This window comes from Melanotaenia boesemani, chromosome 15, assembly GCF_017639745.1.
Source record: "Melanotaenia boesemani isolate fMelBoe1 chromosome 15, fMelBoe1.pri, whole genome shotgun sequence".
NCBI classification, from domain to species: Eukaryota; Metazoa; Chordata; class Actinopteri; order Atheriniformes; family Melanotaeniidae; genus Melanotaenia; species Melanotaenia boesemani.
In genome coordinates, this window is record NC_055696.1 from 28,339,218 (window position 1) to 28,354,991 (window position 15,774).

Here is a 15,774-nt window from a genome sequence, read left to right on the forward strand (position 1 = left end):
TCACAGCCACAATGCTCCGACCTGATGGGTACATGGTCTGATCACAGCAGCGTTTCTCTCCTGACAGCAGTGTCAGTGATCTGAAGACAGGAGGACTACATCTTGTCCATTTCCTCTCCTGTTACCATTTCTACTCGTGGCATTTTTCTGTATTTGCGTGTGGCGACTCCACGTTTTTTTCCACTGCCATGACTGCCTTGTATTCCAGTGTTTCTCTCTTTCCGATCTGGTGTGCCCGTTCTTCCTCTGTTTTTTTTTCTATGGTTAATCAACCAGCTCTGCTTTCTGTTCGCCCTGGCACAGACATGCCCAACAAATGACAAATAGTTTGATCTACATGCAACATGAGGAATGTTCAAGCTATGACATCAAGAATTAAGGCAGGTCTAAAGGAAAAAGGGGGCCCAACCTGGTGCTAGTAAGGTGGTCCTGATAAAGTGGACTTTACTGTTTGCAGCGAGAGCAAAGACAGAAGAGGTTTATCTGACTTTTTCAGCTTGTTCTTTCAGAGACCAACACTGAAACAACATAATCTTTTAAACGGGCCAAAAATAAAAGTCTCTAAATACATCCTCCATCCTATCATGTGTCCTGATACTAAGTCTTACATGAGTGAACTGTGTGGGAAGGTGCTGAAGCCACAATCAAACAGCCTTTTATAATATCAGGTCAAGTTGAAACAGGATGCTGGGAGGATACCAGTTACAGAGCAAGTCCCATTATAAAACTTAGCAAACCAAAGTTGAATTTCAGGAATTTCATAAAGATGCTAAAAAGCCAGATTTTTTTCTTTTGTCACTATTTTTTTCCCCCTCGCTTCTGTCACTCGTCTGTCTCTGGAGGATTATTGAGAGTTGGTGTGTGTTTGCAGCCGGTGGTTTATCAACTTGCTGTCTATCAGCCAGTTTTCTCTCCAGTTGTTTCAGATGATTGACAGCCCCATTTCAATAAGAATCTTCTTGGAAGAAAATGGTACGTCTGAGAAGAACGTTCCTGCCAGAGATTCCTCTTTGAACAGCTGATGCTGTTGAGGAACGCTTTGTAAAGTCTCAGAAACGTAAACAGAAGGCACTAGGGGCTTTTCTGAACTGTCAGTCAGTAACTTGCACCTGAAATGAACATTTCTGAGCTCTGTCCCTCATGTGGAGCTGGTAAAGAATATTTCTATTGTGGCTGATTCATATCAAACTACAGTCAGGAGGTTAAAGGAAGTGTAATCCACCCTTCAGTAAACACAAGGGGACGATAGACATTTGCTGGCAGAGCAGGCCCCCACACCTTTGACAAACAGCAGTAAAGTCCCGGGTTAAGACAGTTTGGTTGACTTTGGTTTCTAATTCGGATCGGAATGTAAACGATAGAGGGAGTCGCTGAGCAGATGCTCTCAGACTGTTTGACCTTAGCAGTGTGTGACGTTCAGTCTGAGTCACAGCATTGTTCTTTTCTGCTTTTTATCTCAAACTAACTCTTTGGATTTCCTTCAGTTTAAAAAGGGGCTTTTTTAAAAGGTTCAGCCAGGACTGCGGCCCTCGTAGGACTGAAATGAGTATCCCTGGGTTGGTCCATGATGTTTCAGGGATTCATGTGTTTTGTATTATCTCGTATTATTACAGTTGATCAAAGGAAGTTGAAAACTGATTTTATACGTTTGCTGTTAGAGAAAAATCGCTCCAAACCAGTAGAGTGTGTGTTTCCAGACTTTTGGGATAAATTAGATGAGATCCAGCTGGACAGAACTCATAAAGGATGTATGTAAGTTCAGGTTTTCTTCATGTTCTATGCCTAACAAGTGGTATGAATTAAAGTTCGTATGGATTCAGTGGATAACAATTTGGCTGCAATACAATTTGGATTTGATTTGAGGCAGGATCCATCGATCATTATGAGATGATATGACAGCTGATTTAACACAATCACTTCCATCAGTATCAAACCAGGAAAAGCTCATTTCCTCCTGAGCTCAGTGAGAGATTTAAATGAAAAACAATCTGTTATTTTAACAAAAATACACTGTACCACATTCTGGTTATTGAGCTTTTAAATGTTTACACCATGTAATTACATGAAATTATAATCCAATCAATCACTTATAATCCAATTAAAACAAATCCATTATAAGATCCACATTAGTCCAATTTTTAATAACTGGTTATAAAATTTTGACCTAGCTAAGAAAACCATTGAGTGGGATAAAACCTTCTCTTTGATTGAATCCTCCATTCTGAGCTGCACAAGGAGACAGTGGAGAGGAAAACCTCCGTCAGAACCAGAACCAGGAAGGAAAACCTCTGTCAGAACCAGAACCAGAAAGGAAAACCTCTGTCAGAACCAGAACCAGAACCAGGAAGGAAAACCTCCATCAGAACCAGGAAGGAAAACCTCTATCAGAACCAGGACCTGGAAGGAAAACCTCCATTAGAACCAGAACCAGGAAGGAAAACCTTCATCAGAACCAGAACCAGGAAGGAAAACCTCTGTCAGAACCAGGACCTGGAAGGAAAACCTCCGTCAGAACCAGGACCAGGAAGGAACACCTCCGTCAGAACCAGGACCTGGAAGGAAAACCTCCATTAGAACCAGAACCAGGAAGGAATACCTTCATCAGAACCAGGACCAGGAAGGAAAACCTCTGTCAGAACCAGGACCTGGAAGGAATACCTTCATCAGAACCAGAACCAGGAAGGAAAACCTCTGTCAGAACCAGGACCTAGAAGGAAAACCTCCATCAGAACCAGAACCAGGAAGGAAAACCTTTAAGAAAAATAGACTTCGTGTGAATGTTTTAGTTCGTTTATTTGTTCGTTTCTTTCATGTTTTGCTCACTTTGCGAAGGCGTCACTTCCATCTTTTTACGGAAAACACTAAAAAAGACAACCAAAATAAATCTTATGTACAGGTCTGCATGCACAAAGACATCGGCGTGTTGGGGGGAAATCTGCATGTGTTTAGCATGTTACCTACTCCACAATAACAGAGAACTTTATTCTTGTTCTTGAGGTTGCATGATCTAAATCATGGACAAAGCTTCTTGTGAAGTATGAAATGAACCAACTTTTTCATGTTCTTGCCACCTTCACGAAAAGAACAAAGTTCTCTGTTCTTGCAGAGTATGAAACAAAACGCCAAAAACCTGATCATTATCAGGTGATCATGTAGACAGCATACTCTGATCTCCTTTATCGAATAATGGCAGTTATCTAATTGTAAGAATTCAAATTAACACAACTAGATTCTCTCCAATATGTCTTCATGCATGTATATCTGTATCTTTGATTTAATTGTTTTTTAATCGTCGCTTCAATCTTTTTAACACAAATGTTGAAAAGACAGAACATAAAGTAAAATATTCACATGTAATCTTTTTTAGTAGCGCTCACATTAGCAGCTAACGCTAAAGCAGCGGATGCAGCCATGTTCTACAAAGACCAGATGTTCTGAAACAAGACGTTACGTTGCCACATACGTGATCCGAAGGAAATTCAATAATAGACTGGAAAATATAGACAAGAGTAAATCGATTATTACAATCCAAAGGTGCATGTATATTATTCCATTTTTCTGATTACTCCTGGATTTCTGACATGAGTCATGTAAACCGGCTCAATGACTGTGTTCAGTTTGCTGACTAATGTCAGTCGTGTGAAACGAGGTCAGGTGGTGGTAGTAGTAACGTGAAACAATGAGTGGAGATGTGAAACCAGGAGAAGATAGGAACTAAGATGGTTTGTTCACCTGAGACGTGAACAAGCAGGGGGCAGCTATGCATGAGCTGCATGGGGGTGGAAGGAACGGAGGGTTGGATGGGCTGGTGCAGAGAGTAAGGGATTATGGCTGGGTGGATGATGTGGTGGTAGGAGAGTTGAGTAGGAAGGATGAGGTGGAAAGGGTGTGGGGGTTGAAGAGAGTTGGGCTGTTTTGCCTTTGAAAGAGGAAAGCTGCGGTGGTAGAGGAGTGGAGGGGGTGACTTAATTGTCTCCAGAGAGAAAGAGCACCACTTGTTTTGGTGTGTGACCCTCCCCACGTATACATATACTCCACCCAAATTCCTTGCATCAACTCTCCAACCACCCCACCCCTTCCCGCTCTCTTCAGGCTGGCTGGACTTTGAACAGTGTGGCTTCAACATTCCTGCAGATAGAGGACGGTGAAGGGAGGAGAGAGGACACTTTTTTCTCCAAACTAAATGATTAATCTCACAGTCTGATGTGTAAATTCTTTACTTATGCTAGATGAAGTCTGAGCATGTAGCACACAGAGTTTCTTTCTGATCAGAGCAGCATGGTTCCCCATTAAATGGTGCTTTTTCTGCATGAATGAAACCTAAAGATTTTCTCCCAAGTCCACAATGAGAAGAAAACCCAGCTGACCAAATGAGAGTGAAATATTTTTCTGGTAGTTTATATATTCAGGAAAAACGATCCCCATCTGTGAACTGTTTTCAGTATCTACTGTAGTGTGACCTCCTTTTGCAGTTTCCTGTAACTTCTGATGAGTGCTGCATACTCCACTCCTATACATCCTGGTTTTTCCCTCAATATTTACACTAGATGAACATCCAAACATTAACTTTTATTTCTTCTTTTAGCACCCAAACAGTCAGCTGAAAGATGTGCTCTGTGGAGCTGAAAATCGCATGGTTTTGCAGCAGTTAACTGGATTCATCATTATCAGCAGACTTGGTGATCTTCTGGTTAAGAGTAATCTCCCATTGGAAGATCAAAGAGACAAAAGGCCATCCTCCCTCCTCATATCATCTGAGGCGGATATGGAAGAAAGCTTTGCTGTGACTCTGTACTATCTCTGTTACTCTGTAGGAAAAGACAAATAAAAATGGGAGAATTTAGAGCGGCTTATTAAACCTTGAGAACAGACAGAATTTTTTTGATTGCCCTCGAGAGGTTTTGGTTTCACATAATGTCTAATGAGCATCTAGTTGAATGATTTTTTCATTAACATCTGTTCACATCACTATCCTCCTGCTTTGACTCTGTAAAGATATTTAACAGACTTTGAGAACAATGTAGAACTATTTGTCTTTGTAAAATCCTTAAATCCTGACATGGTTGTTCTCCAACTGACCCCCTGCTGTTCTTTTCTGTTTCCTCCCACCCTACCTTTCCCCCCCTCCATTTTCCACCATCCCACCTTCAATCCTCTCCATATTTTCCCTCCTGGCATCCTTTTCTCCCTCCAGTTCGTATTAAGCCAGGTTCGACGTCTCCAGTGGAATACCAGAGCGACAGTGATGCAGAGAGCGGTACGGATTCTGGAACGGCTTCCCAAAGCCTCGATGCAGGGTGAGTCCATATCACACACTTCACATTGTACCCTTGAAAGCCTGACCCAAGAAATGCCTGGCAGAAAATTATATATAATATATATAATCTTTGTATATTATTACCGGTGTGATAGGTGAGATTTATTGTTGTGCAGAAGGGGTATCCACCAGGGGGCAGAAGACAAGTATCAGATAGCATAAAACAAAGGAAGGTTCTCAGAAACAGTTAATGTAACAAATAAGATTAACTGGAGTTCAAGTGCAAGAATTCCATATCCAGGAAATAAAGTGATGTATTACTGGGAACACGTCCTGTAGGAAGTGGGAAGCATTGAACGCATGCAGAAAGGTTTTACAGTATTATTAAAGTGTTGAACAAAAGAGTGGGCACAGCTCACTTTTCTTCACACTTGTTTACCAACTGTAACGTCTACATGGAGGTTTCGAAACTGATGATAAACAAGATGCAGACAAAAAAAGACAATATCTCTTTTATTATCAGAGAACATCGTGCTCATCAGAAACTGTAATCCATCACGGTCTGCAGGATACAGATAAGGCCTCATTTATGCTCTACGTTAAATATGCATATATACAGAGCCTTCTTTCTGCTTCTGTCATCTTTTATGTGGGTATTCCAGTTGGTTTTCAGAGAGCTTGCAGGTGCATAGCCAGGCAAATCAAAGTGAGCATTACTACTGGAAACCGTAGGGCCAGTGTTGTGCTCTATAGCTCTGCATGTATTTGATGGCTGCACAGACGACCATTATCTACTGTGCTGCCTCATCATATGTCCTTTTCTGAGAATTTACATTATCATAATTTCTCCTCTGTCATCGTGTTTGCTGTTGTCTGAAACTGTCATCGGGACTCAAAGGGGTACTCTGCCCTGCCCTCTAGCGAAACCGTGAGGCAGCCATGATAAATACAAAAATGTGTAGTAAAGTCTGGTTTAAACATACTTGTGGTGTAAAAACGGGTTTTAAAAAAATGCCTGCTGAAAGTTACAAACTGAGTAAGAATGTAGAGAGCCACATTGCAGAGATTTTTTTATGAAGGTACTTATGAAGGTAATATTGCATTATAAACTGAAGTATCTTACTGATTCAAACCTTTTTTTCCTTGTCAATTTTACCTAAACTGCACTGCCCTCTAAATCTGTTTCAGTGTTCAGATTCACCCTGATTGCAAAGATTAACCCTTCATACTCAACTAGAGCTCCAGTGTTCCCAAGCAGTATCCCTTATATCATCAGCAGTTTCTCAGGAACGGTGTGTAACTCTGTGGGATAAATCGTGATGGATAGCTTACTTTTAGGTGATATACGGAAGTTTTCCAGGTATTTATATCCTGTCCAGGAGGTTTACAATCCAGTTACAAAATGTAGTGTTTGTTCAGAAACTGATCTGTGATAACACCATTATTTGCTAAAAGACATGATGATGAAGCCACTTCTTGCCAAACTTTCCACCAATCAGAGAGCTTAGATTGATGGTAATGTCCAATCAAGAGCAACCAAAGATCAACAAGTGGGCAGAAAGTTCTATGTAAAGATGTTTTTGAGTTGGTTCTGTGAGGATAGTAGGTAAAAAGCATAAATAACTGAAAATGAGGAAAAGGTGTAAATATGTGAATAGTTTCTGTTGTGTGTTTGTTTCAATGATAATATTGTTCACCTGAACGCCAAGACTTGAGAGAATGATGTGCAGATGAGAAAAGGCTTTGGTCACTGTTGATCTGTGTGTTATTTCTACAAAGTAGAAACTTTTTGGTTGCTGCTATATTTATTAATACATTCATTTTACATCATTCTAGCTTCATAATGCTCATAATCTGACACATTTTTTTTCTTTTAATGAAAAATTCCCAAATAGCAAAACGTTTTATGGGTGAAACCGTCCCTTTTGATTGAACTGAATATTTATTCTAATTGAGCCCAATCAGATAAGCGGAGGTGTTTACACATTTATATTCCGATTGGATGTTCAATTGGATGGAAAACGATTCATGTAAATTCAAGCATTGACTGACTGTGTGGAGGATAGTTTCACCCCTTCCATCAAGACATAAATACCAAAATCCATGCGTGATGTCAGCTGACTGTAGAGTCCATAATACAAGTCAGCAGGGTCAGCAGGAGACAGACTTTGCAGCAGGCTTTGTGGGAAATTTGGTCTTTGTGTGGGTCACCTCCCTCGCTTGCAGGCTCCTGACTAATTACATTACTGCAGTGCTGCCATGACTGGATGCTTATATAACCTTATATAACCCTCTGAACAGCAGGACACACTGGAGATGCCTAGATTGTAACACAGGAAGACAAGTGTGCAGAGACTCTGTACACACTTTGTATAGGACGTTTGCTTTTCTAAAATAAAAGGTCTGGACATTGAACAGACTGTTGCTTCTCTTTAGAGTCTCGTCAGTCTGCGAGAGGAAGTGTTCAGGGTGTTTATTAGTAAATCAGGACAGAGAGCCGGCCACACCCAGTGGGCGCGGCTGCCTTACTTAACAGAAATGAAGAGCGTAGCTGTTCTTGGTTGGGTTAGTGCTGTAATCTGCTGCTGTAGTGTGTGTTGGAGAGAGTTTAATAAAAACAAAATGTGTCTGTGGATATTTTGTGTGTGTGTGCGTGTGTGATCTGTGTGTTGCCTTGTAGGGCTTTCCCAGAACCAGGATGTAAAAAAGGTTACGTAATGCTGTCACACCTCTTTGTAACAGGACTTGGGAGCTCAGTGGAGTTTTTATTTTTTTAAACCAACTTTATTTAAACTGTGGTTATCACATAAACTTTATTTGAGCAGAATGAGACAGCTCAGGCTTTGAAGACTAAATCATTTAAGGAGGCAAAAGCCAAAAGACTGGAAATGCTCAGTTTGTCTGTGAGGAAAGAAGAGAATAATGCGCATGGAGTGGTGAGAACTGATAGAAGGGGGGAAAGTAATGCTGAAGTAGGAGCCTTTTTAGCACAGAGTGACTGTTTGACGCCCCCTGGTGGTCTGACATGAGTGTGCAACTCACCTGAACCTGATGAGAGAAAAAAAGCATAACTGATAAAAATGTTTAAGTTTCTAATGATACTATTTTTATTTTCTGAAGTATAATTATGTAAGTCCTACAAGACTAAAAATAATAAACTCTAAAAAGTTGTGACTCTGCTAAATGTAAACCAAAACAAAATGCAGTGATTTACAAATGTCATAATTCAATTTAATTAGTTTAAGCTTTATTTGTATAGGACGATTTTCACAATAAAGTCATCTCTAGACACTCTGCAGACACAATTAATTCAAACTAATTCATTGTTAGAGAATCAGGAGGAATCTCTGTGATGATAACAATCATATTCAAATTCTTTCCCAGATATTTTCTGCCACTTTTTTAATCTATTATCAAATATAGATTAAAATTGCACATTTAATATAAAAAATAAGCAGTATATAAACTTATTTTCTGTTCATATTGTTTAAAAGAAAAGGTGACATTGTTTTACTTTTTCTTTTTTCAAACACTGAAGTAGACATGGGAGTAACTTTAGCTGAATATTGCTTCATGCCGTCAAACATTTGATCATATTATTATTGTATTAAAAAAAATCTTCGCCTCATCTTTTTCATCATCTCTCTTTTTATTTACATTGTAGATTGGGGCTGAAGGAAACAGGAGCAAACATATTTACTACTTGACGATCTCCCAGCTTGATTCTGTTCAGACAGCACGGTTTAGTCCGTCTTCCTCTCCGTTTTTATCTGAGCTGACCTGTTCAGGTTTTCCGTTTTTCTTTGCTAAATAATTCCCATCTTTTGGCTGAAACATCTCAAACCTTTTAGTTGGATCCAGGCTAAAGTTGCAGGTTTGTCATTTTCTGGTTCCAAAATGTTTGGACTTTTGGACTAATCACAGGCAGCTACAGCAGGCTGTAGAAACCACAGAGAGAAAAACTGAAAGGCATTTGGAGAAAGGAGACTAGTTTAGATTCCAGCTCTGTCCTTAGTATTGACAAAGCCCAGAGGATTGCTCACAGTCTTTATCTCCTTAGCTGTTAACGTTCATGTGGTGAATTCCCCCAAGACATGTGCTTTTATTGTACCAGAGTTGAAGCTATTTAAGACAGTTTTTTAAACAGAGGTGCATGTGACCTCCCATATCCTGTCTAACAAAAACATTGTTGATCATTCAGTACAACCCCCATCTTTGTCTCTTCCACTGAACTTGTTGAACTTTTATGTGTTTATGGTGCTTTGAACCGGCAGATTATGTTAACCATAGCATTACATATTGCCTCTTTTTGTCATACACAAACCTCAATATCTCTGAGGTTTAAAAATTGGTTAAAATGTTTTGATCCATCACTGAATGTTGACCACGTGTACCTGTTGAGCATCTTTTGTCTTTTCAGATTTATAGTAAAAAAAAAAAAAAAAACAAAAAAAACACCAAAGCAGACAGACTTCTGTTTTAGTGTAGCCATCAGCATCACTAACTCCTTTCATTTTGTCCCTCAGGTCAGTCATGGACTTGGAGCCCGTCGATCCTGATTCAATAGACCTGAAGAGGCGGCGGATTCACATGTGCGACTATGAAGGCTGTAAAAAAGTTTACACCAAGAGCTCTCACCTCAAAGCCCACAGAAGGATACACACAGGTGAGACCAGAGAATTTAACAACTTAACCTTCTTATCTGTTGCAGACCTTGAACCAAACTCTCATTTGCTCAAATGAGCTGTTTTTAAACACCCACAGACATGTTAAATATAATAGCTGTCATTTTAGAGTGTTTAGACCAAAACAGGTCAAATTAGCAGTTTGGTTGGTTAACCTCGTCCTGACGAGGCCTATTTTTCTGCTTTCCTCTATCACTGTTCAGAGTCAGGAGGATCCAGGGGTAGCCCCCACATTCACCTTAGAAACACTATGAGGATCCAGACAGAAGTGAAGCCCAAGATAGTCTATGATAGGAAAAGTGATCACATCACTATAAAACCTCCTTCATCACCATGGAAACTAGCAAAACCTTCATGATTAATTTCAAACTAAGGCAGAGTCATAGGAGAACACATTAGCAGAGTTTTTTTTACCTCACCACAAAACAGCAAAAGTAAGACATGATTTCTGATTCTGGCTCCTAGCTCCCTGAGTTTTTGTCCCACAGTGATAAGACAGACATCTCTGTAACCACCAGTCATATGACACCTTGTCTGTGTAGTTTGCTTGAAGTGGAGAAATTAGCAGAAACTCTAAAGTGGAAAGTTCTGTTCTCATGTTTTCTTACATTCTGATATAATTGCTTGTGGTTTAAACTGTGTTTTGTTACACTGACTTATATAGGACAGAATTAATTCTTGTTCTCACACACACCTCTAAAATCATTTATATACAACTAGAATTATTTGCACAAGCACATAAAATCAACTCTCGCATACACACTTGAGCAATATATTGCATATAAACTAATAAAAATTTACATATACACACTACTAAAGCCCCACACACATACATACAAGACACCCTGTACACATGTGTGTGAAGTGTGTGTGAGAATCAAGAATGAATTCTGTCCTATACGGCCCCTCATACTGATTGGTAGAGTCTTTTAGCTGAGTTTTCCCCCATCATTTTGTACGCTACATGTTAGCATTGCTGCTTCCTGGTGTGTATAAACTTCTGTACTGCAGCATCTCACGCAGCCCTCTGTTCAGGCAGCTCTAGGTCTCAGCTCTGATCAGATTTGTGACATTATTCCTTCAATGACTCCTTTATTTGCAACATTTAACAAAGATGCTTGTGTCCTTCCAGGAGAGAAGCCCTACCACTGTACTTGGGAAGGCTGCACCTGGCGCTTTGCACGCTCTGACGAGCTCACCCGACACTTCCGCAAGCACACAGGAATCAAACCTTTCCGCTGCACTGAGTGCGACCGCTCCTTCTCCCGGTCTGACCATCTTTCTCTGCACCGCCGTCGCCACGTGATGATGTGAAAGCTCCCTTCAGCCAGCTCTACAAACCAACCTCTGATCCCTTTGGTTTCTCAGAGTCCCTCACAGCACATCTTGTACCAGTGCCCTTCACCTCCACATCCTTCTTCCCTCCTCACTCCTGCAGGATTTTAAACCCAATTGGCAGATGAGAAAAGGATGTGTCTTCCTTTTCTCCATCTTGAAATCACAGGATGATTGGGAATGTGAGCATTTGTGTGCATGCATGGTGGAAATAATAATGATCATCACCGTCCACCCCCAGCCAGTTCTTTCTCTACAAACTCAACTGTCACCTCATCAGAGAGAGAAGAATGGACTCAGAGACATCCAGCAGCAGGGACGTTCCTCCATCCATTCATCCATCCACACATCCATCCATCATTCCATCACATGCATCCATTCATCCAAAGGACAGGAGGAAGAGGAAGGGACACAAGTGTACCATTTTTAAACTCTTGATCTTAAATCAGACATCACTTCAGCTGCTTTTTTCTATATTTAAGCTGAATTCTGTACATATCCAGAGTTGAGTCGAAGTTATGCCACCAAATAAATGTGACTTCTTAATGGAAGCAAAGGTGACTCCCAAGGAGAACTTATATAGCCCTTTTCCACACACAAAGACATTTCCAGGCCCCCAGGAACCTTCTCAGGAACGCAAGGATTTTACATCGGTTTCTAACCTTCTTTAGTAGAGTGAAGGATCTGTGACAGTATTGGCAAATTCTTTGATCAAAAAGCAGGAAAATAAGACCTCCAAAGTCCCAGTAGGTTTGCTACAGAGGTGTTAGCACTGGAACAGGGAGAACATTTCACTTCATTTAATCATTTTTAACATTTATAAGGAGGATACAATGCGGAATATTTATCAGTGTTTATGTGAGGTTCTTAGAGCTCCTTTTTCTGCAAGTTTTAATAGGAAACTAATATGTGGAAACAGTTGAGGAAATTAAAGAAAAATATTCTGTAAACTGTTGTATTCTTCTTATAAATGCTTATCAGAGGGACGGTAGTCTTAGTTTTAGGAGCAACAGGGAAGTAGAACTTGTAGTTCCTGGGGTTTTTGGCTCCTGGTACTTTCTGAAAAGGGTATAAAAGAAAAAGATTCACACATATAGATAAAATGTTTACTGTGCATATCAGTGTGACTCTGTATGTGTGCTTGCATGCAGTGAATTTATTCCCAGCAGCTGAAGTGACGTCGGACATAGCCCCCCCCATTCCCCCCCAATCTTCCTCTGGTACACAGAGCCACAAGACTGTGAACTTTATAAAAGGACTTTTTTCTTTTCCGTGTATCAGTCACATTGTTGTGTTTTATCCCCGCACTCACACCTTTCAGACTCTTCTTCGATAACAGTATTTGCTTTGTTGTTGTCTGTGTTTTACAAAATGAAAAAAGAAAAAAAAAGGCCTTCAGTTGACGTTTAGTTTTTCTTTGCCGGGTTTTGCCGCTCTGAATGGAACGGTGTCTTTTTAGAAAAAAGAAGATTTGAATCCTTTTTTGTGTGTGTGTTGAGGTTGTGAAAATAACAGAGGCAACACAAATAGTCTGAGAAGTAAAAGTATCTTGCAGGGAACTGGGGAAGCTTTTCTGAGTGTGTGTTACGTATTGTTTGTGTGTGTGTGTGTGTGTGTGCGCGTGCATGTGGGTGAGTTTTTAGACAAACACATAATCAGAATAGAATATGTTTATGAGTTTGTGTTCCGGGCACTTGTTGTTCTTTTACCTCTTGCCCGTTGAGCCTTAATAACTGAAGTCAATCCGTAAGGGCGAAACCAGAACCGCTGAGAGACGACGGCAGCTGAACCGGAGCCCATCACTGTCTCTAAAAGTTCTTTCATGAAGAGAAGATTTACATTTTAATCTTTAATTAAAACTATGATGCTAGTGCTGCTTCAGTGAAGCAGATGTAAACAGATGGTGGTGTAAAGTGATCTTTATGTTAAAAATCCCAAACATCCAACTGGTTTTAAAAACATCTCTGCCTCCTTGGATCAGCTGGACGGTGGCTGAATGTCGTCTGTCAGGGGTTCTGGGAGAAACCAGGCACTGTGTCGGCCTGTCAGGGTCCATCCTGTCTGGGGTTTAAACCATGGGCAAACTAGGCACTCTCCTCACTAGCATTTCCACCACAGCGGGGGTCAATTCTCTTTCTAAGTAACTTCCTATTAAATACTAACAGAGATTCTTGATTTTTTTTTCTTTAAGTTTTTAAACCTTCTATTACCCATGCTGAGATTTAATCAGCACATTTTCAAATTTTCATACATTTCGGAGCAGAATTGACCCCCCTACCCCAATCTCTGCTTTCTAACCCACAGTGTCCAGTGGGCTGTTTCAGCTCCTGAACAGGGCTGAATTTGATTATGCAACAAGACATAGACCTCGCTCCAAGCGCTGTTCTGAACTCAGTAGTAGATTGGTAGTTGAACTCTCAAAAGTTGTCACAGGAACCTTAAAAAAGGGATGTCAGGATGTGCAGAGGCCATGTTGTTGATCACAGAGTGTGCTAGTGCTGTAGCTTTATCAAAGGGAAGGACTTTTAGAAACCAGATATAAGGAAAACACTTGGTTGGTGATCAGAGGGTGATGCTTTTATCATCCAGATTGTCCCTCAGCAAACTAAAAATGGCATTCTGCTACAGAACCATTCAGAGTTGTCATTTAAAAAAAGCTAGAAAGTGAGTAATGTGTGGATGACTGAAAGAACAGGCCTCCTGTGAGCTGAATACATGACGTGAAGATGGCAGATTGTTGTTGAGTCTGCACAACGCAAAAAAAAAATAAATAAATAAATAAAAAAAAAAAAAAACAGAACAAAGTGATCCATCCAAGCAGAGTCACTGAAATTTGTTTTACAATTTTAAATCTTTTTCTTTCTTCCTATCTTTCTTTCTTTCTTTTTTTTTAATACAAGGTCAGTTTTGTTCCTAGAAAAGTGTGAAGACAGGTGTAAATGTAACATAAGAAAAACTTTTACCATCAATCCTGAGTAAGTTCAGTCCCTTGTTTGGAGAGACTTTGCTCTTTCTAGCAGTGCAGAGCAATGCAATGTTCCCATTTCTCTTAACATCTCCCCTCTGCTTCAACTGAAAAAAAAGTTACTAAGCACATCTTTCTAGAAGAGTATATGCATTTGATTGCAATTTTCTTTCTTTTGTAAACTGTTGATAAAGACATTAAGGACAAATAATTAAAAGAGATCAATGTATATAAATGTATATAATCAGAAAGTGCAGAGTAAATGTAACGGGTGAATTTCTATTTTTAACACTGACTAGATAATGTGAAAAATCTTTCTTCTTCTTCTGTTGGTTTGATGAAATGTGCTTCATTGTGTACCCCCCCCCCCTCCATAATCTAATACATTTGTTTCGTAGTTTCTTAAAAACAAAAAATGGTCCCACTTTTGTTGTGAACACTTGTGTTGCATGGAGAATAGCCTTCTTGTTTTCTTATAGTGATGTTGGTGAGCATGTCAGTGTGTGTGAGACAGTGGGAGGGAGGGGTCCCTTTACACTGAAGACCTGAGGGGGAAAACCCACTTTCACTATGAAATTGTAACTGAACTTGATAAATAGGAAGTTTGTTTATAATGACAGAGTCTAATATTTCATCACTGGACCTGATTTCATATAACAGAAAAAACAAACAAACAAACAACAATAACAAAAAAACCCTCATCAGTGTGTGTAGTTGATTTGGGTCAGTTAAGCCCGAGGTGGGGTCATTTGACTTAAAAAAAACAAAACAAAACAAGCAAACAAAGAAACAAACAAAAAAAAAAAACCACTTGAATAATATAGTGTTTGGAGAAAGTTGCAAAGAAGTTCACAAATAAAAAGTTCTAGGTATATTTTTTCTGAAACATAAAAAACGTTTTAGCATAACAATAACATAACATAACATTGTCACCTGTCAAAAATTTCAGTCAGGTGTTTTCTTAATTTTGTATGCTAGCATCAAGATGGCTAACATGCACCATGTAGATGAAAAAAAAATATATATTTTTTTTTATTTTGAAACAACTCATCCCACAAGAGTCATGAGATAATCTCTACCCAGTTCAGCAGGAAATCCTCATACTACAAATAGTTCTTTGAGAAACAACAATACAGATTTACTAAAGCTAACTGAACATCAACTAGCTAGGAGACGGTACCCTTGAGCTTCACAGATTTACTTATAAATTCAAACTTGTGCTAATGACAAAATGTGAAAAAGCTGTCGGTTCAGAAATGCTAAACTCTACTTTTAAAAGACAACACAAATTTAGATTAAGCTAACTGAACATCAGCTAGCTAGGAGACGGTAGCCTTGAGCTTACACAGATTAATTTATACTCAAACTCAAGCTAAAGAAAAGATATGAAAGAGCTGTCGGTCCTAAAATGCTAAAACATTCTTTGAAAAACAACACAAATTTTGCTAAAGCTAAAAGAACAGAGCCTCATGTGATAGCTAGCTAGCTTGAGATTTGTTCCACAATAGTTTAACTTTTGTACTTCCCTCCCA

General features: G+C 39.6%; 1 protein-coding gene across 2 annotated transcripts in view; it reads left to right on the forward strand.

The window, feature by feature from the left end:
• klf8 (Kruppel-like factor 8) overlaps positions 1 to 15,098 on the forward strand; it is a 79,411-nt gene extending 64,313 nt beyond the window's left edge. For both annotated transcript variants that reach the window (XM_042007908.1, XM_042007907.1), the window contains exons 5-7: positions 5,195 to 5,297; positions 9,784 to 9,923; positions 11,075 to 15,098. In XM_042007908.1, coding sequence (XP_041863842.1) covers positions 5,195 to 5,297; positions 9,784 to 9,923; positions 11,075 to 11,256 — 425 coding nt within the window. In that variant the 3' untranslated portion in view covers positions 11,257 to 15,098. The remainder of the gene's footprint in view (positions 1 to 5,194; positions 5,298 to 9,783; positions 9,924 to 11,074) is intronic.
• Positions 15,099 to 15,774: the final 676 nt, after the last annotated feature.